The sequence below is a fragment of the Coturnix japonica genome, chromosome 11, assembly GCF_054131305.1.
Source record: "Coturnix japonica strain WE chromosome 11, WE-NBRP24, whole genome shotgun sequence".
Classification (NCBI taxonomy): Eukaryota; Metazoa; Chordata; class Aves; order Galliformes; family Phasianidae; genus Coturnix; species Coturnix japonica.
The window spans coordinates 16717695-16745610 of record NC_140673.1 but is presented as its reverse complement, the minus strand read 5'-3'; the positions used below and the strand labels follow the sequence as shown (position 1 = coordinate 16745610).

Here is a 27916-nt window from a genome sequence, read left to right as displayed (position 1 = left end):
AATGACAAACAGCATTTAAAGAGAAACAAAATGGATGCAATTAGAGACTAGAAGCAACAGTTAACAACCCAAATATTATACATTTGAAGATTGTCTCCTTCTTTTTCCCCTCCCTTTTAAAATGCCATGTATTTTACAAAGAACTAAAATGTCCTGAAAAAACTAAAGAAGCTGATTTTCACAGAATTACAGAATCACCAAAGATGGAAAAGACCTAAAAGATCATCTAGTCCAACCATTCACCTATTACCAATAGCTCCCACTAAACCATGTCCCTCAACACAACATCCAATCATTCCTTGAACACTCCCAGGGTCAGTGATTCCACCACCTCCCTGGGCAGTCCATTCTAGTGCCTGACCACCCTTTCTGAGAAGTAATATTTCCTAATGTCCAGCTTGAATCTTCCCTGCTGCAGCTTGAAACCATTCCCTCTAATCCTATCACTAATGACACGAGAGAAGAGGCCGACCCCCAGCTCACTACAACCATCCTTCATGAAGTTGTAGAGAGCAATAAGGTCTCCCTTGAGCCTCCTCTTCTCCAGGCTGAACAGTCCGAGCTCCTTCAGGCTCTCTTCATATGGCCTGTGCTCCAGACCCCTCACCAGCTTTGTTGCCCTCCTTTGAACATGTTCCAGGACCTCAATGTCTTTCTTGCAGTGAGGGGCCCAAAACTGGACACAGTACTCAAGATTTTGTTTAATGTTCGTCAAAACCCTGCATTACGCTAGATCAAACTATTTTAATTTGGCTTTCAACTGGGAGATAAGCTAGTGAAATATGCAACAAAACAGTAAAATATTTAAAGGAGTAATGTCTGTAGTGATGGAAGAGATTTTAGATATTTCATAAACATATAAAAATATAAAATGAAAAGTGGGATTCATCATGTCTATTTTCACATTTGTAAGTTCTCTCAGGTCAGTCATCTAAGTTCCCTCTGAACTTACTGGACGTAAACAAGCTGAAATAATGTCTTGACATCTGTTTATTCAGATATGTCAATAAAACCAGGAATAGGAAGCAATAAACTTCCAGAACACTGAAGTAGTACCTTGGCTCCTCATTGTAGCTCCAAACTCTGCCCTAAAAGAGCCTATGGTGCATGTAGCCTTTTAAAACAAACAAACAAAACAAAACAAAACAACCATAATTTTATATATTGCGGGCATCCTTGTTGCGTCTTTATAAACACCAAAAAAGCATCCTGTGCAGTGGGGAATGATGAAGGTATTCTTTCAATATAAGATGTTGCAAATTTGAAAATTTAGAAGATATGGTACTCTCTCTGGCAGCTTTCAGATGTATGAAAGACAAGATAGGTGTGGCTAAATATCTGAGTCTCAAAAGGTGAAGGAGATGTAATAAAAACAAAATACAGAAGCATGATGTAGAATTTCAGTTTTTTCCATCTGCATAACAAACTGTTTTTCATAAATAGCCTTATCACACTTGACAAACAAACCAACCTGTGGATGTCTGATAAAACAACCTGGATGAAATGTATTATTTACATGTTCTTTAAGCTGTTTATTGTAGATACGGGATTGTCTGCATGTATAGATGTTGTTTTAATCCAGTGCACACAGTTACCAATGGGAGCTATCTGTTCAGAATCTTTGCAAATGCAATTGAAAAAACACACTACAATCTTTCACACTTACTCCCCCCAAGAATGAGATAGAAATCTTAGATGCCATTAAGTAGACTTTTCTTTAGCACTTGGAGGTAAAGAAATCTAAGGACAGAGCCTTGCATCATATAGCAAGCTACAGACTGCCACGTACTCTGGAGGGGAAAAAAAAAAAAAAAAAAAGCAAAACCTGCTCTGTTTTTGCTATGTTGACATTGACAATATGCCAGAGTGGAAAATATCACAGTTAATTGTTCTTAATTTGCAAACACAACCTCAATCATCCATTTAAGAAAAAGAGACAAGGCATTGCAATAGGGCTGGAACTTCATGGAGCATGCATACCCATTTTTCTAAGCTAATTTCCCTAGATTACCTTCATCTTTCTGTTTACATCAATTTACATCATCATCATAGCCAATTATCTAAGCATAACAGAACAAGATGTTATAAGAGAGTATATTCAAAACAAGATGAACAGACCCTCTGGTAACCATCAAAACAGTTTTTAAAGAAACTATGTAAAGTGATGTAACACAAAGCAGTCACAACTCTTGTCATACAGAAGTCTCTTTTACCTTAAAGTCTTGGGAGATTACATTTCATTTTAGTATGTATTGATTTCATAACTTTCTTCTAAATGCCTCCTGTAACTCTGCTGTAATGTTGTAATATTAGAAGGTAAGAATATGAGCAAGAGTTTAATTTTCTACATTACATAGAATAATATTTAAGAAAACACATCTGTCAGGAACAAGCATTGTGAAATCTCATGCATGGTCCAGGTATTTTCTTCTCTCTTTTTTTTTTTTAGAACTTACCAGTAGTTCTGAATTATAGTTAAGAGGACTGAGTTTCTGTTTTGTATTTCACAAAGTTGCAGAAAGTACCTTTGAGACAGATTCCTTACTTGCATAAATATGCTTCACCTTGAGCTCTTTTCTGCTTTACCCACCCCACTGGAATATAAAACACACTTCTTTCAAATCAACAAAAGCTTACATTTGGCAGTCCTGAGCTGCAATGTCATTGTCAAAGTTAATCCATTTTTATGAACTACCCTTCCAAGAATAACTATCTGATAGCTTGAAGGGATTGAGGCTAAAAACAGTAAAGAAAAAAAAATTTTTTTCTAGCGCAACCAAAGATGAAGGACCCACTTGTGCTTCAGGAATCATTAGCCTCCCAAGCAGCAAATGATGTCCCCCAAAAGAGCAGCAAAGACATCCATATTTGCAGTTGTGCAATTTTACCTATAACGGCCTGGCATATCAACCTGTATCATCCTGACGTAGTAAATGTGCCCTTGCTTTTACCTGACTGCCAGTCAAATAAAGGGCATAACTAACATATGTTGTAGACTTTTGGAAATTATTATAATAATGCTTACAGGAGAACACTCTGAAAAGAATGAAAAAGCAAGAATAGGGGGGTGGTGAAGAGAGAAAAGGAAAGGAGGCAGGTAGAGAGGAAAAAAAGTAAGTGGAGGGGGAAGAGAAAAAAAAAAAAAACAACAAAGCACTTTAACTAGTCCTTTGTGAAAGTCCTGTATCTCAGTTGCAATTATAGGTCTCATCTAGTGACCCTTACCCATACTCATAGCTGCAGACTAAAGGAAGCAACTCTGGCAACACAACCCCTATTATCTCCAGCTGCCCCATTGACTTCTGCTGCGAAAGAGATCTCCACTGAAGCAGCAGCATGAATTTGAGACACTGTTAGCTATATATATGTGTATATATATATGTATATTTATCTATCTGTCCATTCCCCATCCTCCCAGCAACTCTTCCTCCATATCCCTACAAGTCCACACTAAGCCTCTCTCTGGATTTGCACTAAAGGCTCTAGCTGCCACATGCACACAGTGGAAAAGACCTGTGTGAATGTCTGTTGGCACTGCTACACTCATTCCTGTAACAAGAAATAAATTGGATCATTTTAGACAAAGGAATATTCAGCAGAAAAAGATCTAGTTATGAAAAAAAAATAAACAATTTCAGCAAAGATGGTTGCTCTACAGATTGCTGACAATGGCACAAGAGGTCTGCTAAGTTATAGTGCTGCCACTTGATATGGTTAAAGAAGAATTCTAGTTAAGTTACAGTTTCCTATGCTGTTAAGTCTGTCATGTGTAATTTAATTTTTAAGAGCTGTATAGATGCACATTCAATGTAATATCTGAACTTTATAATTTGACTTGAATAGTTAGATATATTTCTATCAAATGATATCACATTAAGGTGATGTTTTCTCTGTCCGGTATAAAAACAAGCATTTAATGCTTGTTCAATAAAATACAGTTTGAAAGCCTGAGAATCATAGGGCTGATTTTATAAAAGTTGAGATGAGGATCAGAAATTGTCCTCCTGTTCCTCCATAACCATCAACCAAGCTTTTCCAATGATAATATTTATCATGTGTGCAGCGTTTTTTATTAAGTTACTTACTTTTATGGTCTATAAAAATAAGATTGTGAAACTGAGAAATACAGAAATTAAATGCCTGGAACAGATATGCTAATCCACATATTGTGTCAGTGACTGAGGATGAGACCCAAATACTGCCCCAGAGTCACCCAAGTACTAAAAATACTCTCAAAAAATTTCTTCTACATTATGTTAAATAAATACTATAGTGGGAAGATGACTTTGACTGACACATGTTATGTCACACAGATAGGACTGGCATTCTATACTGTGTCAGTTTTTTAAAAGATTAAAAATTCTTCAGGTGCTGCATAGCACAGTAGCTCCTAGACAGCAAATGATTAAAGACAGAATGGTAAATAAATATAATTATTACTTTCTAAGACTAAAGCAGACAGTTGAATATTGTAACAATGTTAATAACATTTGCTTGCCTGGCCTATTTTTCCTTCTGCATGATCTGTTGTAATACTATGTGTCAAAGACTCGACCAACAAAGTGTAATATCACTAATGGAGTTTTTACATTCCTGGTCCGAAATTATTGACTTATCCTTATCAATCAAATCTGCTGAATCAGATTCTCAGAATGTTTGCTAAAAAGATGGGTTTTTTTTTTTTTTTGCTTTTGCAATTGTATTTCAGAATAATTTCACTTGTCTAAATATGGAGCGTCATCATTACCTGTACTAGAATTAGTTCGTATGTATTAGAGAAACTATCCAGTATTTGAACATCTCAAAACTGCTAAACACCAGTAGGCACACTGCTGTTTGTCTACACCTGATGATCTTGAAAGAATGAAATCTGTATCACTTACTTTTCGTTGCTTTATGGAATCCAGTTTTACTAACCAATATGATGCCACTTTTGTTTTATGGTATTTCCAATTATCCATTATCTGTAGTAATTGCAAAACAAAAGAAATGCATGTAAAAATAATCAAAATCTGACATTTCATTCACAGGTAACCACAGTTTTAACATATGAACTATCTAGAAGATCTCTGTGTATAAAGATTGTCTCTAAAATAAACTTTTCCAAGTTTATGTTTGGAGACATTTGCCAAGATATGTGCAGCTGTTCAGTTTAATCCTTCCATCTTTAGTACCTGGATTTTGACAGCCCTACACTACAAAGCAGATAGAAGCCTGTCTTTACTGACACCATTGTGATTCCTTCAAAACATCACTCCAGGTTCCATTATGCATAACGTTTTCTTCGTTTCATAACAGACACTGGATACACGTTGAAAACATGTTTTCTATAAATGATCGTTGTTGTTGAGCAATATTCTCCTTTTACCATGTATGCTAACAAAATAGCTCAAACTGTGAACATACATTTTTACTATCAACCTTCGTGTTCTATTCCAGACCTATGACCAGTTCTGCTTGACAACTATACATACAATTATAATATACAATTAATTCTTTACTTCCATGATGAAATATTTCCCAACAGAAACTGATTAAAGCCAACTGAATTTTCAAGAGAATTCTGCGGACAGAAATAGCATTTACAACCATGCTAGTGCTGTATTAGAACGCACCACTAGATGGCGTGCATTTACAAACACACACGTAGATAAATAAGCATAGGCTCCTGCATCTCTGAGAGAAAATTTAATGAAGAATTTTATTTCTGGCTCTGAGAAGAGAATCCAAACATGCTACATACCAGGGTTCGAATCCCCCCTGTGGCGCAAGTGGTAGAAGTGCCGCTCTGCTACACAGGAGACTCGAATCCCGGAGGTTGGACTCGATGATCTCTAAGGTCCCTTCCAACCCGCACGAGACTATGATACTGTGATACTGTGTGATACTTACAAATGCTGTCCTCACCTAATCAACCATCAATACAAGACAATTCCTTTCCACTGTGATGTGTTTGCATAGACTATTGGAGACTTAATCAACACATTTCTACAATTTTTAAAGCCCAGAGAAGAGAACAAAGGACATTTCCAAGTGGATAGGGAATTAGTCTGATGAATTCTAACACACTCTGGACTGCTTACTTACCTCAGAATACAGGGGTTAATTAAAATGACTATATCCCTCTGTATTTCTACTAGATTGAGGAAAAACCTATCTATTTTTTTCCTGGCTAAGCTTACGTTAGTTTCTTTGCAGTAGAGATCTGTGAGAGATTTACATACTATATATTTTTTCTTTTATAGCTGAATGTTAGATGCTGCTTTTTAATTCTCCCTCAGATCAGGGATTGTTTCATATATCAAGTGCTAAGGCTCAGAACAATGTTGGATATGAGACAATGCAAGCTAGCAGGCTATAAGAGCCAAAAATAGAGTGTGAATTGTGATCGTTATGACTAGCAACCTCCCAGCATACCTCTCTGAGTTCTCTAGTAAGCATATTCAAATTAAACACGTCAGGATCTGCACTAACAATACCAGATAAAATATAAACTGTTAATAAATTGTAACATTATTCTTAACTTACTTCAAAGTCTGAACTGCCTCCATGATGAAAAACTGTTTTTTCTTAACCTTTCTGATAGTTTCTCATATATTTTATAAAGGCACAAGAATGTTTTCAGTGCTGCCTTTTTAAGGTCAGAAAGTGTGCAAAGCTGCAAGCTTTTGAAATCTTTGAATTATCCTGAGTTATGGAAGTTCTAAGGCCACAGGAGCTCATGAATCATAAATTGAACTTTCCACTCTCTTTCATTCTAGTAGCATAAACAGTAAGTGTCTAGACCGTAATTCTTCTTTCTTATTTATAGATACTTACTTCTTCTATAATTAATTCTGATTCTTCATCTGTTTTTCTCGGGAACTTAATTTTCATGTCATTGAAAATGAGTAGAGTCTCTTTCGTCAAAGCGACTTCTTGCTCTTTAGTTTTCTGCTGCAGTAAGGACTCATTCTAAAAACAATATTAATTAGAGGGAAAAAAAAATCAGGTATGATATTTAAATTCTCAGATGCTAACAAAGATCTTTCTTTGATAAAACAAAAAAAAATTCTAAACATGGAGATATAAAATACACTTGAGAATTGCATAGATACAGTATCTAACATACATATACTCTTTGTACATGAACCCATCGTGGTTACTTTCAGTTATAAAGAGATGCAAGAAAAGCAGAGTTTGGATGTATGTTAGTTTGAAACAAGGTGATAATGATTCATAATGATTACCACTTAGAATTTAAATTTGAAATGAAAGATAACAGATTTGAAAATTAAATTCAATATAATTAAAATAAATTCTTATTAAAAACTTCATTTTAGGCCCGCACAGCAACAAATTTGAAGTAATGTTTAACAGAAACTGCCAATTGTATGATTTTGTGCCAAGTCTTCAAGGAAACATAAGGAAGCAAAAACATTTTAATCACACTCCGTGGGTTCCTGTCATTGTCTTCAGTTTCCTAAGATATTGCTTAATATTTTCAAATCCACTTTTGATCATAACTGCTGTAATAATACATCTGTAATTCCCAAATTTAAATCACAGAAAGGCTTGGGTTGGAAGGAACCCTGAAGGTCATCTATTTCCAATCCCCATTAAAAGGCTGCCCAGAGCTCCACCCAACCTGGCCTTGAGCACCTTCCTCCAGGGATGGGGCACCCAGAGCTTCTCCCGGCAGGCTGTGCCAGCACCTCATCACCATCCTTGTGAAGAATTTTTGCTAATGTCTAGTCCAAATCTCCACTGTAATTCAAAGTAATTACTCTTTGTCCTACAACTGTTAAAGATTCCCATCTTCCCTTTTCAGTACTGGAAGGCTGCTATAAGGGCTCCCTGCAGCCTTCCTTTCTCCATGCTGAACAAGCCCAGCTCTTTAAACCTGTCTCGACAGGAAACATGCTCCAGCCCTCTGATCTTCTTTGTGTTCCTCCTCTAGACCCACTCCAATATGTCCATGTCTTTATTACACTGAATGTAGTACTCCAGATGGCTCATTCTAAATTTAAGTTTCCATATGTTCGGTAGGTTTGAATCTTACCAGACTCCAAAAATGAGAATATATTCCTTTTTTTCTTGCCTGAAGGATCAATAATCTAATTTAACAAATTACTTCCTCTTAGTAAGTTCTACTTTATCAATTTCAATTTTATTTTAGCAGTAATATATAGTATACTGTTCTCAGTTGCAAAAATAATTACTATCAGAGTTCCATTCACAATATAGTGCTAAATTATCAGCAGTTCTTACCCATTTTCTAAGTAATTTTATTCACATTATTTTAAGAAACATGACCTAAGCTCTATTACCTCACATAATTGATCTGCACATCAAGATCATTTCTGTGCTAGAGCTTTCTCAATGAAAAATAAGTATAGTTTCTTGCCCATGTTAAGAATTAGACCATTTTTTACATCATACAGCAAGAAACTGGTTTTAATCTTTCAGTAATTTGTATTTGATATAGAGTTAATGTGAGTAGAAAAATCTATATCAGCCCTGTCTCATTTAGCTCTCAGAATACATCTTGATGATAAAAGAGTACATTTTAAACTTGAGATAGCTAATGTGATAAAACAACACCTTTAATGTGTTGTAGTGAAGACACAATCTTAATGTCTTCCCAATTCTATTAGCTGAGTTTAAAAGATAGAAAACCATTGCTAAGGAGTATTTCATGAGGTGTCAGCACACAATTCTAAGAGGATCCTTTTTCATCATTTAGACAAAGCCTCACAGGCAAAACAGGCAATGTGCATTCTGTTGGATGCATCTCTACTAGAGATAGTAAATACTGTGAAGCAACATAATTAGCATTACAAAAGGATTTCTGACAATCAAAGCTCACCACAGGAGAGAAAGGCTGCAAGTGTTGGTAACAAGTGCCAATTTGTATTGCCCCATCTCCAGGTAAGTTATTTGGGTGATGAAATGTACACACCAGGCACTAAAGTATGAATCGAAACACAAAAATTCAAAAAAAAAAAACCCACAATGTATGGTTCAGAAATACACTTCTATTACAGCCACACAAATACTAAACAGTTAAAAGTTCTTTGGTCTATTTTTTCCTATTCATGATTTAGTTGGACCATCTGAGTAAATGTTTTATTTGCCTAACTCAGGGACAGGCTTCAAAATGAAAGATACATACAAGTCTAGACATCTCATATTCCTGAGTATCTGTCAAAATAGAATTGACTATAACGCATCATGATTTTCTTACACTGAAAAATTAGTAATGTAATTATTGAACTTTGGAGAAAGTGAACATTTTTTTAATGTTATCTCACCCCTGAAGAGTTCATAGTTCCCAAGCTGGATGTCTGACATACTCTGGATGAAGATGGGCTGCAATTTAAAGAACGAGACCTATTCACTGAGGATGCACGCTGGATTTGCAGAGAACCCTTAGCAGAGAAGGGACGATGCTCAGCTGCATGTGACTGCATAGACAATATTGATATTGAACGAGGGCAGCTTACTGAACGCCTTATCGGACCTGTAGATGATGAGGATGGGTATGATGGAGATTTTGGATTTTTAATCGAAGGCTTCCAGTTCATTCTACCTGCAGACAAATTAAAAGTTTAACAAGCAGTTGCATCACTTCAGACCCATTTTTCTATCAGTAACTAATGTACAACTAACAGATGTGTACATCCATTAAAGTGTCACATACTTTATGTGTAGTAGTCATTCATGTCAGATCCCCTAATAATGCATACTTTATATACTCTATTGGAACATTTATTTCCTCTTCCTAGTCACCTATAATCAGGTAGACTCAGCCCTCCAGAATGAGCATCAGATTTAATATGAAGCACATATTCTCTATAGGTTAAAAATTGTGTGGGGCTGTTACATTAGCCTACCTGAATGGAATAATATGGAAGAGCAAAGAGGAGCGTTTACAACATTTCCAAGTGTAACTCAGGTATATCTTTCCCTTTAGCAATTTTGTTAAAAAAATAAAAAAAATAAAAATCTTTAAGATAAAACATTTTCTTTAATTTAGAAAAGATTTTAAAGATGAAATGAAAAAAAGACAACAGTATTTAACCCTGAGTTCCAAATACTGATATATTCTGAAATAAGTGAAGCATTTTATGTAATTTCTCATGTATGCCAGACTTATTTAGAAACATGATAATTTAACTTACCTGATCGTTCTGAAGGTTTATATTTATTTTCTTCAAGATCATATGATACTTTTTTCTCTTTTTTCTCATTGTGATCTTCCTTTTCAGTTTCGTCTCCTGACTCTGACATACTGCTGCCACTATCACAGCTGCTATCACTACTGTAGTTCTTCAGTTTTCTTACGGGCTGTGCAATTTCTGGCATAGAACACAGGGGCTAAATCAAAACAAAACAACACAAAGAAAAAAAAAAAGAAAAAAAAATATATATATCATAATCTCAAAAGAACAGAAGAACATTTTACTATTAGAATAGACTTGTGAGTCAGGGAGGTTCATTTGTACACATTAAATATCTCCCAAATTTGACTGGAAGTTTTTCCTTAATTTTAAAACAAAAGTTTAAGTAGCTCATTAAACTAATGACAGTAATCTCCAACTTTCTCACACAAATAGCAGCATAATACAATAAAGTGAAAATGCCATTTTATTTTATTACAAATACAATTTATTTACCAGAAGTATTGGATTAAAGTTTAAAATCACAAATCAAGCGATACAGAATTCCATACAATCAGTTGTAATCCCTAACTAGTATTTGCAATAAATGAAGAAATCTTCTGACAATGATCACTCTGAGGTAATGAAGTACACCAGGGAACTTCAGCTGGTGTACTTCTGAAAGGGCAAGTGATTAACCTGCATCCTATAGACAGCAAGATCTGGAAGGATACAGCAGGCTATGTTAGGCATCTTTGGAATCCCATACGTATATGGGATTCAGAGTCATTAAGTAATTAATCTCATCCTATTACCAAATGTAATGTGAGATAAAGAGCACAAAGCAGGAGACAGTGTTGCAAGAATGGAAATAACGACATACATTTTTCCTTCTTGCAGTAGTCATGGTGCAGTCAGTAAAAGTCCAATGTCCTCCATTACATCTAGCAACCTAAGAAGTCTTATATGGTACCTTTTTTCCCCTCTGCATGCCTTCTGTCCATTAACTCCCATCTATAAGAAGTGATGGCTTCATCTTCCTAGTTGTCTAATGGACAACAGTTACGTCTCACATTAAAAAATATTGTAATTTCCAAACACAGTTTGGATCAGCATGAAATAGAAAAGCTCCCAGGATTAATTTAAGTTTTAATATAATGTAATGCACACATATTAACTATGACGGACAATACTGAATAACTAAACACAAGCTATCTAAACGAGTACTCCAGACAAGGAAATAAAGACATTATTGCTGCTAACTTAACAGTGACAGTATGTTTATGCAGGCTCAAGCTATCTGGTCAGAAAAAGAAGAGTTAAAGAAATATTAAGAATAAAGTGGTATTACTGGGTAGTGGTATTACTCTCACTGGGGAGAGCCCCGTCAATTGTTCAGAGTACACAAGGAGTATTAGGATGTCTATCTACCTGCCAAAAGGACAAATTAATGTCTCGACACTTAACGATTTCACAGAAACAGCAATCCTAATAATGAAATAATACATAACATGGAAAGATATTTATTAAACATTCCTGATGTTATACAAGAAATAATAAATGTTTCCAATCAAAAATTACATGGGTTTTAAAGTAGATCTTATTTCCACTTAACATATGCATATTCCTAACACTTTCTATACTGAAAAATAATAAGAACTGCCTGGACAAAACTTCACATCAATTAAACAAGAAGATTAAGAAGAAAGACCAAAGAAATTACAGATAGAAGTAATAGCACATAAAATACATATCATCTGGGTTTGAAGTGACCTCTTTAAATAAGAAATAGTAAATTGCTTAGCATCCAATCAGATGGTTTTCCTTTAATCTCATTTTGTTCAATTGAACTCATTTGATTACATATCAGAAGAATTATAATAAAAATTCCTCTAAAATATCTGTATGTATTTTATTTCCTTTGGGCTTTTTCATATCCAACAGGTGCAGTGTAATAAACATAGCAGTGTAAACTTCCCAATTTGTAAGTCTAAGGTGCCCTCTAGAGGCCAGAAATTAAACAGATATTTCCAGAAATTTTTTCTCAGTCTGAGTAGAATCTATTTTAACTGCAGATAAAATTGTCTTTGCTCTGGAAAACTCTCAGCTTGTTTTCTAACATGAGCTTCTAATTGTATTCAAATAATATATTAAAAAAAAAAAAAAAAAAGCTGAAATTTTTAGCAAATATATTTTATTTTTACATGCAAAGATTATTTATACGAACACACACCTTCTATCCCTCAGTTTTATGTATGGATATGGAGGAAAACGAGAAGGAAAATGCTTTTCTCTCTCCTAACTAGTCCAGCTGTTTAGATTCCTTACTGTTTCCTCAAGGAAGGGTGTGTGCTCAAGGCAAATTGACTTCCTGAGTACTAAAGGTTTGGGGAAGGCAATGTTTTTAAGAATCTTTACCATTTTGCAGGGACAGAGTGTGTTTAAGGCAAAGTCTCAGTTGAACTGTGTGCACAACCAGGAAGTATTAAGCCAAAAATAACACAGATTCACTTTAAAATCAGATATGACGTTTTTAGCAAGTAAGCAAGATGCAGATACATCATAATCATAAATAATCCTTTGAGCTTCCATAGTGCCTTTTATCCCGTGATCTCAAAAATCCTCAGTGGCACTAATTGACTAAAGATCAAAGCATTCTTTTGGGATATTCTATGGATATAAAAGATCATTTCACACGCTGAAATCAATACCCAACAATTCCTCAAAACAGCTTACAGAGAAAAAGAATACCATGGAGTTAATTTTTTTAATGAGATTCAGTTGGACAAAAAGTAGTCATGATTCTCTTTATTCTTTCTATGTATATGTATATATTTATATATTTTAAAGCAAAATACACAGGCTAATGGGAGCATGGGGAAGAACCAGGATCAGCTAACTAAATTCCCCAATTAAAATCCTCAGACCACGTTTTTATAGAGAGGAATAGAAAAATGTTATCTAAAAGTCAAATACCTTAGCTCCTCGCTGTCTGGTGCATTTTCCCATTAGTTTTTCATCATCTATCTCACACTGCTCCAGAAGATCCAAAATGTCCTCCTCCTAGAAGTAGGAATTTCACTATGATTAATTCAAAACATGGCATATCCTATTCTTCCAAAGTTCAAGTTCCAACTGATAGGACTTTGAAGTTGCTTTGATAACCTATTCCTGACATAAGACAATGAATGCCTCCAGAGTAGGATTCTTCTATTCTTTATCTCTTTATCTGTGTAAGTAGACAATGGAGCAACAATTTATCTCTTTATCTGTGAAGTAGACAACTTATGGGATGCCTTAAAGATGTGGAGCTGGTTTTATGATATCACTTTTTCAAGACATTACAAGTGTAGAGTGGGTTGGGGACATTACTGGAGAAAGAATGAGGCAAAGACCAGCTCATAAGCAGTTTCTGCCAACCTCAGATTTGGACAAGAATAAGGCTGAGGCTTGGGGAAATAGAAGTCAGTGAGTCTGTCTCCACTCTGGGTACACTGCAGCTCATCCAAATTCAAGGTTCTAGTCCACAAGCTACACAAAGAATAAGATGATGGAAAAGTTATCAAATGCTATTTATTACCCATCACACATCATCATCATGCAAGTAATCTGCAAGGATGCGAATTCCAAGAAAAATAACTTCAAGAGAAGTTATTTTTCTGTGCATCAGTACCTTCATCCTTTTTAAAGGGTTATTCATTTCCCTCTGAAGTGAAGCAGCTCTCCCAGAAAGAAATGTCTGGAAAGCAGTGGCTAACAAACTCTCATACTTTTCAAGTAACGATTTATCATCAGGAGGGTAAATTCGCCTGAAATGGGGGGAAAAAGAATAAAATTAAATAATATCTTCTACTTATAAGCATAGTATCTTCTGAGCTACTTATCAGACTAGGAACAAAAGTCATGCAGCTAATTCAGCCTCTGTGATAATGCATATGTATCCCATCTGTAATTATTATGTGATACCATATCATAAGACATGTGCTCCTAGCAGTGCACTCCAAATCTAATTTTAACTTAGTGAACATTTACATGTTTAAACCAGTAATTAGCCAGTCAAATAAAAAAATAAATATATCCCTAGCAAGTCATTCCAGAGATGTACAGGAGCACAGCTCTGTAATACTTTCTGAAATTTCAGTGGGTCTGAATACATCCAGGTGTTAAATGTTCATGAAATATTAATAAAGTATTGCATGTAAAATTCAGTGCAACAAAATAATTTGTATTAGCAACAAAAGTACAAAAAAAATAGTGAAAATCTGAACAATACTTTGAGTTAATGGACAGTACATAAAGACTGAATATGTGCTGCGCTGGAATGATGGAGATGGGAGACTAATGTATAACATACTGCCATGGATAACTTCTGCCTGCACTGTGCAAAGCATAAGCACTACTTATAAATTAATTGGCAATACGTGACTTGTATATTTTGGGTGATTTTTTGTTGCAACTTTAACGTTCTCTCTCTCCTTTTCTTTACAGACTAATCATTGGAAAAAGAGTTTTACCATTGCTACAAAATCATAACATAAAAGAACAATCTCATTAGACCCAACTGGAAATTGGTTCCAGTTTCCATAAAATACCTACACAAACTCTAATCTAGTTGTAGTCAACATTTTTAATTATGTTGATTCCACTGCTGAAAAAGTAGGATAGAACAATTATGTAAGTCTCCCCAAAAGTAATGCATCCTATTTCTTTCTATGGAAACTACACCAGATAAAAAGAAGCAGAATAACACTATTTGAAAGAGCAAATTCTTATCTACAAAACACTGTTTTTCAACACAATCACCAACATTAGCTATGCATTTTCACCAACAATGAACAACAGTTGGCATATCACACTGATAGCAATCTGCAACAGCAGAGGTGAATTACTGTCACTGTTAGGACTGCTGAAACACATCAACCACCACCTCATTGTGCTCAGATCCTCTGGTCCCCAGAAATGTTCAGCAGGCATTGATGAATGCCAGTGGGTGCCACTTTTTCCACAAGGAGAAACTGAGTGATACCCCTTTGCTCCTCTCGCCCTTTCATGTCAGACTCCATCTGTCACACTGCCCTTCTGCTGTCAACTGTCACCCAGCAACAAAATGTAACAGGATATTGGTGGGAAGATTCAGCCTCTACTGTCACCCCACCAACATCCGCCTCTGATTTCATGGGTCAACATAATGAAATATGAGACATTATTTTCAGTGCAGCCCTCATGCTTTTAAGTAAAAAGATATTCACACTAACATATATGGAAATGCACTGTAGTCCAAGACTGTTTCAAAGACATAAACGTTATTTTCACAAATGCTTGAAAGAATGGCTCCTGCTTTGAAACACCATAGGATCCTAATGAAAATGACAGGCTAGTTGCATTTGCAGTTGGGCACTTGAGTAAGCTGCTTGCTGAACTGACATTCACAGGCACAGCGTTGTTACCAAAATCTGAGGTTGATGGGAAGAAATGCACTGTTCTTAGGATTAGGATTCAGAAGTTCTCTGGACATAAAAATTTCCAGAATGCAAACCTAGGGAAGCAATATGAATCCACACAGCAATGCTAGCATGCAGAATTTCTATGATTTGATGGCAGTGCCTGAGAGGAACTAATCCTGCTCTGCAGAAGGACATAGCAAGGAGAAAATACTGCATAATGCTTAGATAACATCTGCCTGAATCTCTAGCCAAGATAACTTCTCAGGCTCTGCTGACTCTCCAGCCTTTTTGTGAACACGTGGTATTAAGAAAACAGACAGCTGTTCAGTCCTTTTACATGTGCACATTTCTCAAGAAAAGCCACTTCACTTTTTCCCAAGAAAAACAAAAAGTGTTTGCATTTTTCTTGCTTTGGATTAACCAAAAAGCTAAATAAAGAGAACACTTGGCTCATTCTGAGTCCAGAGCTGAATAAGCAACCTGAAACGGAATCAGTTAGAAAGTTAGAGTTTAATGTTATCAATAAACAAAACGTATTAAAAGCATTATGATGTTTCTCCTTCTCATTCAATTAATAACAAAATAACTGTTCCATTGTGCTGTGCTTTTGATGTACTAGCTCAGCTCCACATGTGTCAAGAAAGGATGTAATTAAAGCTGGGAACATTACAAAGATTTTTATTTATTTTTTTTTTTCTGTAAGCAAAGATAATTTGTCAAAAAGAAAAAAAAAAACCAACATAAATATCGGTGTTTAAATACGAAGTTTACTGGGTTGTATAGAGCATCCGCTCAAACAGCAGAGATGAAGAATAGCAGTAAATGCATTCTGACTAATTCAGAATGAAAGATATGAACCCAGACCTTTTACATCCCAGATAAATGTTACAAAGATTGGGTGAATGCTCCCATCATCTCTTCTCAGTGGTGCACTGCTCCTCTTACCAAATATTTATTGCCTTGTATTCACTTCTCACTGAAGCTAATGTCAAGAAATAACAAAAGAATTGTAAAATAAATGCTTATCTTATGGCCGATGCCAATTATAACTAACAGAAATATGAATGTGAGAGAAGCACAAACAAGGCTTCTGAAACATCATAGAGAACATTCAGATTTGATATTTCATTCTCTGTAGAGTAATGCAAGAATGTTAACATCTTGATACCATCCCACCCCAGAGAAAAGAATTGCCATTTGTGATTACAGAAGAAGTCCAAAATGAAAATCATGCTTCTTGGTACACTGAACATGAACAATCACATCTTTTAAGCAAATGTTTTGCACAAACACTGTATTGATTGATGTAATATAAAGTAAATGCATGGAAAAATACAGAATCAGAAAAAGACCTCAAAAAAAAAAAAAAAAAAAAAAATTACCACCTGGTCTAATCTCTGTGTTTTCTATCAATACCTACACATCACTGTCATAAAATTATTATCTACCACAAATATTTGTCCCCATTATTTCCAACAATGAATGCATTAAATCTTCCGACTGATGCAGTTCACACAGTTACCTGTAGTTCCCCATATGTCTATTTTCATGCTCTTCTTTAGAAATCTGTTTGCGTACTTGTGCAAGTCTTTCCTTCTATAAATCAAGAAAGGAAGACAATTAAAACAAAGAGAATTTAAATCATGGGCAAGAAACATCATTTTTCTTTCCTACCAGTTCTTCTTTTCTCCTTTCCAGTGAGTGACGTTGCTTTTCCCAGTCTGAAGAACCTGGCAACAGTCTTTTCATAGAGCCTTGACCATACAGTCTCTTTTGAGCTTCAGCTTTCTGTTGGGCTAAATTTCTCCTTTTATCACTTGTCCTGAAACACAAGGGACATTAAGGTACATCAATCCAAAAAGAATACTTTAGAAAGAATTAAGAAGAGGGTGATTCTCTCTACTGACAACATTAGAGACCTTCTGTAACAAAATACATTGCAGAATATATCTAGCACATTCATTTAAATAGGCCCCCATGCAGGTTTTGTTAACTAAGTAGCAGTAAGAAGAGTTCAGGCATCATTTTTCAGAATTCAAACTAGATCATCAAGATTCACTGCGTTATCAAGCACTGATTATTGACACAATGCAGCTGAGATGAAATATACTTTCATTTCAAGTAAATCATCTGCAGCTTTCAGTTTTTCTTGTATGGCTTATGATACACAAATGAACAGTCAAACACTAAGAAAAAAATTTAATGTTATCTTCTATAGCTGCCAATTTCATTCATTTAAGTGTGCTATAATGACTGTGCTGAAATTTAAAGCAGAAATAGAGTAGTATCTATTTTAGGTTTTCTTCAACAAATTCCAACAAGCAGGCTTTCTTATAGAGTGGCATGGCTTATGGTCGTACGTGAAACTATTGTCAGAGCAAACTTGTATGACTGCATTAATACTCCCATTTTGAGATCTGTCTGAAAAAGCAACTAACAGACATGAAAATGACTGTTACCACTTCATTTCTGGCAAGCACTTGAACGGGTATAAAAATTAAATTTGAGCTTTTAATAGCAAAACTCACAGCAAACAAACTCTTTAAGTTCTTAGAACTTAAGAAATGCCACACTCTACTTGTCCAATTAAAAACAAACAAAAATGCAAACAAAAGAAGAAGAAAGAAAAAAACAGAAAGAGAGCCAGACTGAAGAACATAAGATTACCTTATGTTGAGAAGCTTTAATGCATTTAACAGAACACCCTTTTTTACATCATAGTCTATTTTTTGGTCAGTTCCAAAGCTTGGGGCACGGTTAACCTGGAAAAGGGGATAAGATTAAAAAAAAAAGTTCTTTTAGATATAACAGAGAATAAAAGAATACATGTTGAAATGCTCATCTTGGTTTGTATTTCTTAAATAATTAGAGAAACAAGCATCATCAGAGACATGTGGAGCCAGGAGATACACCTCTCAGACACCAACTTTATCCAGACACTCAGAACAAACCTGATTCAAGTACTGGCAATGTAAATGTAAATGCAATGTAAATGCATTCTTGTTGCTGTGGCTAGAAATCTACCACAGCAAGTGTTATTATGCACATTATAACTACATGCCATGCTACAGGAGTCCAGCACAGGAAACTGTTTCATAGTTCCTAGACTGGAATACAGTTCTTCTCTGAAAAGTAACAAGTTGTAAAAACAGAAATCAGTACTTGGTATGAAAACAAAATAACAGAATGAGTAACTTAAAGTCTAAATGCAGAGCAAGACATCATAAATGTTGATATAAAGACAGAGGAAGAAAGAAAATGAAAGGAGGAGACTTGCCAAGCATCATCTAACCACTGACAAGCTCTGGAGCCCCTGCAGGACAGCTTTCAGGAAAGCGTTGAGGGAAAATGAAGTAAACACAGGAAAATCTCAAGGAACATCTTTCAGGATTGTATAAAAAGGTATACATGAGCAATAGGTGCTAATAGGAGCCTGGAATTATGCTGACTGTGAATGAGCTGGTGAGGGAATGGACAGACAAGCAGCTTCAGAAGTGAAAACTAATGCCTTGTATCCCATGTGAATGAGAAGTGAGACAACTTGGAGTACGATGATTCAGTCCAAAAAATACTAGCAATATTTAGCTTTGAAATGCTTTTTTCAGGCATCAAAATCAAGTAAACAGACATAAATAAAACTATTATAACTTCCAATCAGTTAATTCCTGATATTTTACAAGAATCAGCACACTAAATTCTTAAATTCAGTTAGAATGCAGTTAGACACGAGAAACTATTTGAAACACGCAGAATGCTATGTTAGTTCAGTATTGAACTCATAGGATTGCTAGAGACACACAAGCACAGTCTGTAGGTGCTAAAAATTAACTCTGAAAAGTATACTCTGAATTACACTATGAAAAGTGAAATAATTCGTAGTCTTTCTCCTACGGAGTGGGTGTTGCAAAAAAATCAGCTATTCTGAACAAAACCATATCAACTGTGTTTATAGAGAAAACTAAGGTAGGGGTAGAAAAGATGTAAGAAGGCATTTTAAATGTTGTTCTGAAACCAAATGCTATTGGGAAACATAACACTATCATTCTACTTAAGGCAGACACTTAAAAAGCTGAAAGGCTACTGTTCTCATAGAACTGGAGTGCAGTTCTGTGACTTGCAGAGGATTTGTTGGTATTTGTTTTTTTACACACACAGTTAATGACTAAAGATTGAAATCCTGACCTTACTGTAACCTCAGTCCTCAAGAGTAACCAGAGGGACAGTAAAAACTGTGATGCAGTTCCGAATGGCTGCTGCAAAATTGTCTTAGTGCAGCGTTTCATGTAGTAGTAGATGTAGCCCAACACAAATAAAATACAAGCAACTGAGTTCATTTGAAAGTTAATACAGAAAAAGCAGGTGTGAATTTAAAGTCAATTGGCTATTCCATGCTCACTGCACGTGTGGATATTTGAACTACCTCTTGATCTAGTACAACTACATGCAAGGATGCTGCACTAACAAACCTTTCCTTCAAATTCCTTCATCTGTTTGCTATCTCTCCCTTCTCACATCAGGAAACTTCAGAAGGCAGTCTTGACAGCTGACCTTAAGTATAAAGCCTGCTTATCACCCAGTGTAGATAGAAGATGAGACATTTCTAAGATCAAATGATTTCTGCTGGGCTCTGCCAGAGGGACATAGGCGTGCATACCTAGTGACTAGAATCTGAATACTTTATGCAACTTCAATACAGGTTAAATGTCAGAAGAAATAAGTCTCTAAGGCCATGTTTTTATACTTCAGCATGCTCAGAAACAAGATATTCTTACTCAGTGTCATGTGTTAGGTTTATGCTGTGCTACTGGATAAACTATCATCAAAACTTCAAAAATCTGATATATGTAAGAATACACAAGGGGGAAAAAGAGAAAAAAGAAAAAAAAAACAAAACAGAAAAAAAACAGAAAAAAACACACACCTGCTTTGTAAGTACAGTGTTCCTTGGAATAGACTACTGAACACAATGTTTCACACACATTTTCATAATGTCACAGTTTTAGTTCCCAAATCTTTCAGTAGTATTAGTAGTAGAATTAAATTCTCCACAAGTTTTTAATTCCCCCAACCAATACCTTCAACTTTTACTTTATAATTGAAGTTTCACTGAATACAGCACAGACGATTAATCAAACTTCTTGTGACCACAGCAGTTGCAGAGCTCGGCATATTTCATAACTACACATTTGTCAGCAAAGGACTTAGTATCTGTAATACTTAAATTAAGCAGTGTAAGTTGAAGCATGAAAGGCTTCCACCTCCAACAATGTTTGAAAAATATTCTGATATTTAAGAAATGAAACTTTGTAAATGCCAAAGATACCAACTCCACGCCTTCTTCATCAATACCTGGGAAAAAATTCAGTCTGGCATTTCACCTCCTTATGGAAGCAATCAAAAGCATATTCCCATCTCTAGTAGTATACAGTAGGAACAGAAATGCTCCACATCTCAATAAAGTGATTACATATTGACTTCAATAAACCTAAAATCAACGGAGAAAAACATTACATCCTTTCAGTAACAGGGATTTAGGATATGCTGTAGGACAGCATGTGTTGGAAAGGATCAAATTCTCCATTAAAAGTAACTCTAACAACAGCATTTTCAATGAAAACAAGAAATCTGTAACCTATAAAAATCAGATGAGATGCTCTTACTGGTCATTTCCCACAAACTCTGCTGCTGACTGAGATGAAGAACTTGATCTCAAGCAAAGGATTACATTTATGCAGCAACTTTAAGAACAAATAATTCAAGCATCAATTAAATGCAATGAGCCAAGTAATGTTCACAATGAAACCCTGTGAACTAGATAAAACTGGGTTTAGAGATAAAAATGGAATACAGAACAGAATGTGTAAAATGTAAAACAAAATAATTATGGTAAAACTAGGAAATAATGTGGAACAGCTGGACAGTGAATGAAGAATAAGTAGACAACATCAGCAAAAGAACAAAAATAACTTTAAGACAAGCAAAGAAGAAATCCCCACTACAAGCAGTGTAGTCTTCCTTGTGAAAAACTGAAGATATGACATTTTGCCATAAACAACTAACCCACCTTTTTATGGAGAATTAGACCTCTTGTGTTTTCTGTTGGTTCCTGGGTCTCCAGGGGAAGATGCATAGTAAGCATAGTACAAAAGCAAAAGACCAAACACTAGGAAACTTGTATGTGAGCTTTAACTAATTTTTAACAGGAATACTAATCATTGCATCCAAGGACATCTGAACTGGACTGATAAAGCTCTGAAAAGATTTGGCTAGTAGTTTAGTTACATTAAATAATATCTGTATGGATCTGTATATAAGGCAAGTTTCTCTCACCTATAACAAGTGAAGTTTGGTGCCCTGAACTTTAGTTGCAGTATGGATACAAGAACAAAAAGAAAAGCCAGAAACCTGATCTTTGTTTAGGTTCGAGAACAATAAGTATCTTCTTAAAATACAAGAATTCTAACAGAAGAAGAAGGCTGTCGTGTAAATAATGCCTCCCAGTGCCTCCCATTTCATTATGTTGGCCCATGATATCAGAGATGGATGTTGATGGCAGTAGAGGTTGAAACTTGCTGTCAGTATTCCATTACATGTTGTTGCCATGTGACAGATGGCAGCAGAGGGGAGGTCTGATAGAACAGCGTCTGACATGGATGCACAGATGAAGCAAAGGGGTGCCACTGAATTCCTCCACACAGAAATAAAATGTCACCCATTGACATTCATCAGTGTTTGCTATGGAGTTGGAACAGTGGATGTGAGCACACTGAGGCGGGGGGCTGCACAATCCAGCAGCGGTGACTGTGATGTGAAAGACAAGTTATGGGTGGCCACACACAGCTGTCCCACCACAGAATGAAGAACGAAGAATGTCTTGATCCGTTCATCTGTGCCAGCCGGCTAACGGCAGTGACTATGTTACATAACAGCGTTCTGTAGCTGAGAATTTACTTTATCAAACAGAATTCTTGTGCTGTTTGTATCTGTTGTCGTTTCTATGGAAATAAATAGGAGGTGTGACTTTCGGAGAGCTCAGGGACGGCCGGCGCCACCAGATGGCAGCGCTGCGTTTTCCTGAGCTCACGGTTTTGGAAGGTTCCGGAAGTTCGGCAGCATCCCGGGGTGGGAGCACTGCGGGGATAACGGCGAATATAAACAGAAGTCATCTCAGGAAAGCAGTCATTGTAGCGCTGCGTAATTTATTTCCTATAATAGCTCATTATGCTAACTTTACAACAGAACGGCTCCGTGAGCTATGGAAAGCAGAAGCCAGATTGGCCATCCTGATCTTGTCCTGGCAGTTTTCCCACAGCGCTGGGAACATGCAGAGCCTTGTGATTAGAGCACATCCCCCGGGGGGGCTTCGGCTACAGGGAAATGATGGAACAAGAATAGAGTGGAAGGCTGGAGAAGCAAGAACTGTCTGGGTAAAAAATACGGTATATAAAAGCCTATATTTTACACATTGCATATCTTGTGTAAAAACTGTTGGCAGTTTTTGGACTAGGCAGTCAAAAAAATTGCCAGAGCCATTTTTGAGAAGGAAATTTATGTAGTGCTCAGTTTCTATAAGCTTCAGCTACAATGCGCCTGGAACAATTGGATTAACATCCCATTTCTCATTAAAACTTTCAGAAACATTTTAAATGCAACATTCCTCCAGGAAAACAACCTTACCCGAGTCTCCAAAATTAATGCAAAGCAGTGTTCCCATACAACTGTTGCAGGAAAAAGCATCATCTATTTACTTACCAAGAGTACATTCTGCAAGGCACAGATTTTCTTTTAAGATTTCTTACATGACATGGATTCAGCTGGGAGTTGGTTAAGTTTACTCTTAAGAGTTTAATTTACATTTGTTGAAAGGAGTTTACCTCTAGAAGCCATGGTTTTAGTTTTCTGTCCAGCAGAATATCAAATCCCAGGACTTCAAAGCAGACGCTGTCACTTCCCGGTGCTTGCCCCGGCCTGCACATGCGATAAGCATGAAGAACGTGTGGCTCTGCAACTATGAGAGTCTTCACTACTAACTCCTGTAGGGATTTTTTTTTCAGAAAAATTTATCAGGAGAGATGGCACCAGGATAAAGTGAACATAAATATTTCATTATTTTATAGATACTTCAGTAGAATTTAAAAGATTTTTAATACCAAATAAACATTCATACTGAGTAACAGATGCTTTTAATAGCTATAAAAACATTGGTATAACTTTCCATAGTACATACTTCTTTTTAAGATAGACAATAGTCTAAATGCTAAAGTTACACTGGGGATAAGGCATAGTATGGCCATTTACTCCATTTCACAGCATAGCTTCCAATAGATATTCACAGAATCATATTTACAGTCAGTAACAATCTCAGTCATATTCCTTGCCTAAAGATGTCTGTAACACTGTAACACACCCACTGGTCTGAATGGTGCAGGTTCCAGTCTACTGATATATGCAGTGCTGCATGCAGCATTGTAAATATTCTCTCATAAAATTCACTTTATGTGCTAGAAAAGTCTTCGAGAACTTAAATAGAACTGTTTGTATGTATGATAATATTTACATGAATAACTGTTTGGAAGGACTTATGTCCCTCAGACAGAACAAGGCCAACATTAACTTCTAATCAAATTCCGAGCTTAGCTTTTTTAATCTTCATTCAAAGCAAACCATTTGTGGTGTCTTTTGCAGAGTATTACAGTTGGAGTTAATAATGTTTCAAAAATAATGCTGGATTCTGAGTAAAGCAATGGCAGAAGCAATATATTTTCTAAGAATGTTCCTTAAGGAAAATATAGAAAAGTGTATTAGTTTTATCTTACTGAAATATCACTCCAGAATTTGGAGACATCAAGATCATTTGTTTCTAGAAACTCAGTAAACCATTTTATGGAGCGTTTACTTCCTTTGTCTTCTGTTTCATCCCGTTCAAAGCGTTCATTATGTTTATTCACAGAGTAGTTGGTCAGATGCATATACAGTTGGCTCTAAAAATACAGAGAAAAGAAAAAAGAAAATTTAAATATAATTCTAGAGTGACCAATTCTAAATAATTGAAAGAAAAGTTAAATCAATAATGACAGTCTAATAGTTCATATTTGCAAGTACATTACTGTGCAGCTTTAGTGTTTCTGGTTCTTGGAGAGTTCAGATACTGAATGTTGTAGCTTTGTAATATAACCTGGGCTCATATTTAAGCTAGTTGCAGTAGTAGTAGATGTGCTATTCAACATCTGGTTAGATAATATACCTGCCATTTTTTAGAGGTGTGTATGTAAACAACTCCGTAACAACGTGAAAAGCTATTGTCATAACTTACAGAAAAATTACACTCCACAAGAAGCAAATAACAAAGATGGTACTTTGAAGTGCTAAAAACACTCTGACATCTGTTTCATAGACAATCCCACATTTCAGTTTTCACTATAGTTTGTCTATGAGAAATGTTCTCATTATAGCAATACTTTAAAATATCTTCTACATATAAATTCATCTGTCATGTTGTTATCTGCCAGAACTGCTCATTTTTTAGTGGCTGCTAGCCATACATTAGAGGGAGATAAATTTCAAAATACACATTACATAAATGAGTAAATGTTGTGGTTTCTTTATGTGAGAAAATATAAACAGCAATTGATTCATGCTACATTAAAAAGAAACAAAGCCTTTAAATCTCAATTTATAAATCATTATTTATATACTTGCATCTCTTCCACTTCAGGTATTAACTCAGCTTTCCACGTACACTATCAGCATGACAGCCCACAGAGACTGTTGTTTGTCATTTTTCATTCCTTGTTTGAGTGATAGTTGATGTTATAAGCTGGCCATAACGTTTCTGCTCCAGCTCCTTTTTGATCAGGCAGACAGTAGGCAACACAAACCTTCTGCTGGCATTTATCTCTGCCAGGCAGGGGGGTTGGAACTACATGATCCTTGAGGTCCCTTCCAACCCGGGTCATTCTGTGATTCTGTGATCTCACTATGTGTACATTTACGAAAAAGGAAACTAACAAAACCAAGCAATTTAGTTGCAGGTTAGTTAACAATCACACTACAAGCAGTGAATTTCTCACATGGCTTCCAATTACTGTTCTGGGAATGATTCTGAAACCTATTATGGTTTTGAGTAGGCTTTACACATAATTAAATTATTTCAGAAACTTAAATTATTTCCCAGACTCAGGAAAAACTAAAAACTTGAAAGTGTTTTTAGAACATGAGTTAAACATAAACTAGTCTGAATTTATCTGGAATAGTGTCACTGCAGAACAATGTCATTAGCGACAAGCCAGGTTATTTCATACAATAGACAGACATGAATAGTTGCAAGATCACAGAGAAAAGTGCTTGTTCTGCTGCTCCGTTTATCGACTCAGAGCATATTTCAGCGCTGATAACACTGAGATTAGCAACAATAAAAACCATTAAAAGCACACTGTTCCAAATATAGTACTGGAACTTTTCCAAATGCACCATTTCTGCTGGGATTCGGATTGTACCTGCATTCTTCAAAACAACGCTATTTTAAGTGACAAGTAGAGTTAATGGCTCACCTTACATTTTCTATTGTATAATTACACTGAAGCAGCTCTAAAAATATATCACTCTGGAAAAGGAAAGATAAAGAAGCAATGGAGTACAGAGCGAGGTATGAGAAATTTAAATCCACTGATGCCTGGATGCACCAAATCAGAGTATTTTCTTTATTCTGCCAGGTCTGTGCCAGAAGAGAAGGGTTGCATCTCTGAATACAGGATTTAACATGTCCCTTACCATTTAATTGGTTCTCTGAAAGCTTATAGGCAGCTCTGCTGCATCATCCTAAAATTAACAAGTATATTGGGTAAAAATATGGTGATATAATTCCATGCTTCTTTTCCTGCAGAAGCAGCAGTCACTCACAAATATCACCAGATTCCCTGTTGTTTGGGGATTTCAGTGACCTCTCTCATGCCATGGTCTTCACATCTCTGGTTGTTTGATTGTTTTTCCTACCTCCTGCATAGGTTCCTAAAACAATGGCAGAAACCTTGCGGGATCCACAGGAGAAGCTCTACACTGCTGGGACATTAAAAACAATCTAACAGGGTATAAGGCCTAGCTCCCTCTGTATCCCCTAAATTCAGTCTCAGACAAACATGAAAACAATGCAACTTCTTGTTGGAGTAGCTTTCTTTACTTCATTTGTTCTGAGTTGAACATTAATAATTGACTTCTTTTGTTTGCTAATGAAAAAAAAAAAAATTCTAACCTATACGTGAGTCAGAAGAGCATTTTTTATACATAAGCGATATATTCTCTATGAAAGTCACAAGTATAGACATTAAATAACTTTTTTTTTCTCTTCAGTGACAATCTAAAAATTCTGCTACATGAATACCAAAAGAAAATCTTGTTACCACTTTATTCTTTCTCCTCCAAACATTACACAGATAAAATTCTACACATAAGCAATAAATTGGCATGAACATCAACTTACCAAATTTGAGTCACTGGGAGGATGATATTTCTCTGTGCCCATTCTCACCAGTCCATCATGATACAAAAATATTTTTAAAGGATCACAGGAGGTTACAAGAATATATATCCGCAAATCAAACTTGTAGCCTTCCATAAGAAATGGTTTGTCAAGATATTCCTGAACAATCAAGTGATCCTGAGCTTGTAACTTCTCTCCATTTCTTATTAAAGAGATCCTAGTTAAAAAACAGATGTTATTTTTAAATTGTAGGACTTAGACACAAGTCTTTGAAATATGTTATTATTGTCACTCGGTCATGTAGTCAGACTAAATACTATGTGGAGAAAGACCTTACAGAGTTGATTTGTAGGGTATAGAAGTGGTGCCATTTTCTTAGATGGCTTTTAGTTCCCTGTCTTGTAGCTGGTACCTGAGTTATTTGGGGTTATTTTGGCTTGTTTGTATATTTTTTTGTAAACAGCAGAAGCCCAAAGGACCTGAACAAGCTTAAAAAGTCAGCCCACATAAACCAAATGAGGTTCGACACGGCCCAAGTGTAAGGTGTTGCACTTTGCTTAAAAAAATTGTAATAATTGATTCCCACTAGATTTACAAATCGTTTGGCAGAATGCCCTGTCTCTAGTTCCTACCATTTTTCTTCCCCACATTTTCCATGAAATACCTGCTACTTTTCACCTTTGTCCTTATCAAGAGGAATGAAAATTTAGGAAAAGAAAAAATGCTATACTATACAGTATAATCCAAGCTGGTAGTAAAGCAATAAAATCTGGAATTGAAATAGGTAAAAATAAGAACAGAGCTAAGAATTAATTGAGATATTTAATCTCATCTCATTTTTCTGTGTATACCTG

General features: G+C 35.7%; 1 protein-coding gene across 10 annotated transcripts in view; it reads right to left on the bottom strand.

Annotated features, from left to right (window-relative positions):
• The window catches only part of TTLL7 (tubulin tyrosine ligase like 7), a 70751-nt gene that overhangs the window by 9795 nt on the left and 33040 nt on the right, over nucleotides 1-27916 (bottom strand). For 9 of the 10 annotated variants that reach the window (XR_014933023.1, XR_001556888.3, XR_014933022.1 and 6 more), the window contains 12 exons: nucleotides 27063-27279; nucleotides 24403-24567; nucleotides 23461-23619; nucleotides 18254-18348; nucleotides 17261-17408; nucleotides 17109-17182; nucleotides 13816-13951; nucleotides 13119-13205; nucleotides 10164-10359; nucleotides 9294-9571; nucleotides 6820-6954; nucleotides 4884-4964 (listed from right to left, as the gene is read on the bottom strand). Coding sequence is in view for 7 of the 10 variants with exons in the window: in XM_015870203.3 (XP_015725689.2) it covers nucleotides 4884-4964; nucleotides 6820-6954; nucleotides 9294-9571; nucleotides 10164-10359; nucleotides 13119-13205; nucleotides 13816-13951; nucleotides 17109-17182; nucleotides 17261-17408; nucleotides 18254-18348; nucleotides 23461-23619; nucleotides 24403-24567; nucleotides 27063-27279 (1771 nt within the window). In the remaining 3 variants the exon portion in view is untranslated. The remainder of the gene's footprint in view (nucleotides 1-4883; nucleotides 4965-6819; nucleotides 6955-9293; nucleotides 9572-10163; nucleotides 10360-13118; nucleotides 13206-13815; nucleotides 13952-17108; nucleotides 17183-17260; nucleotides 17409-18253; nucleotides 18349-23460; nucleotides 23620-24402; nucleotides 24568-27062; nucleotides 27280-27916) is intronic. The other variant, XM_085512209.1, reaches the window with a different exon arrangement.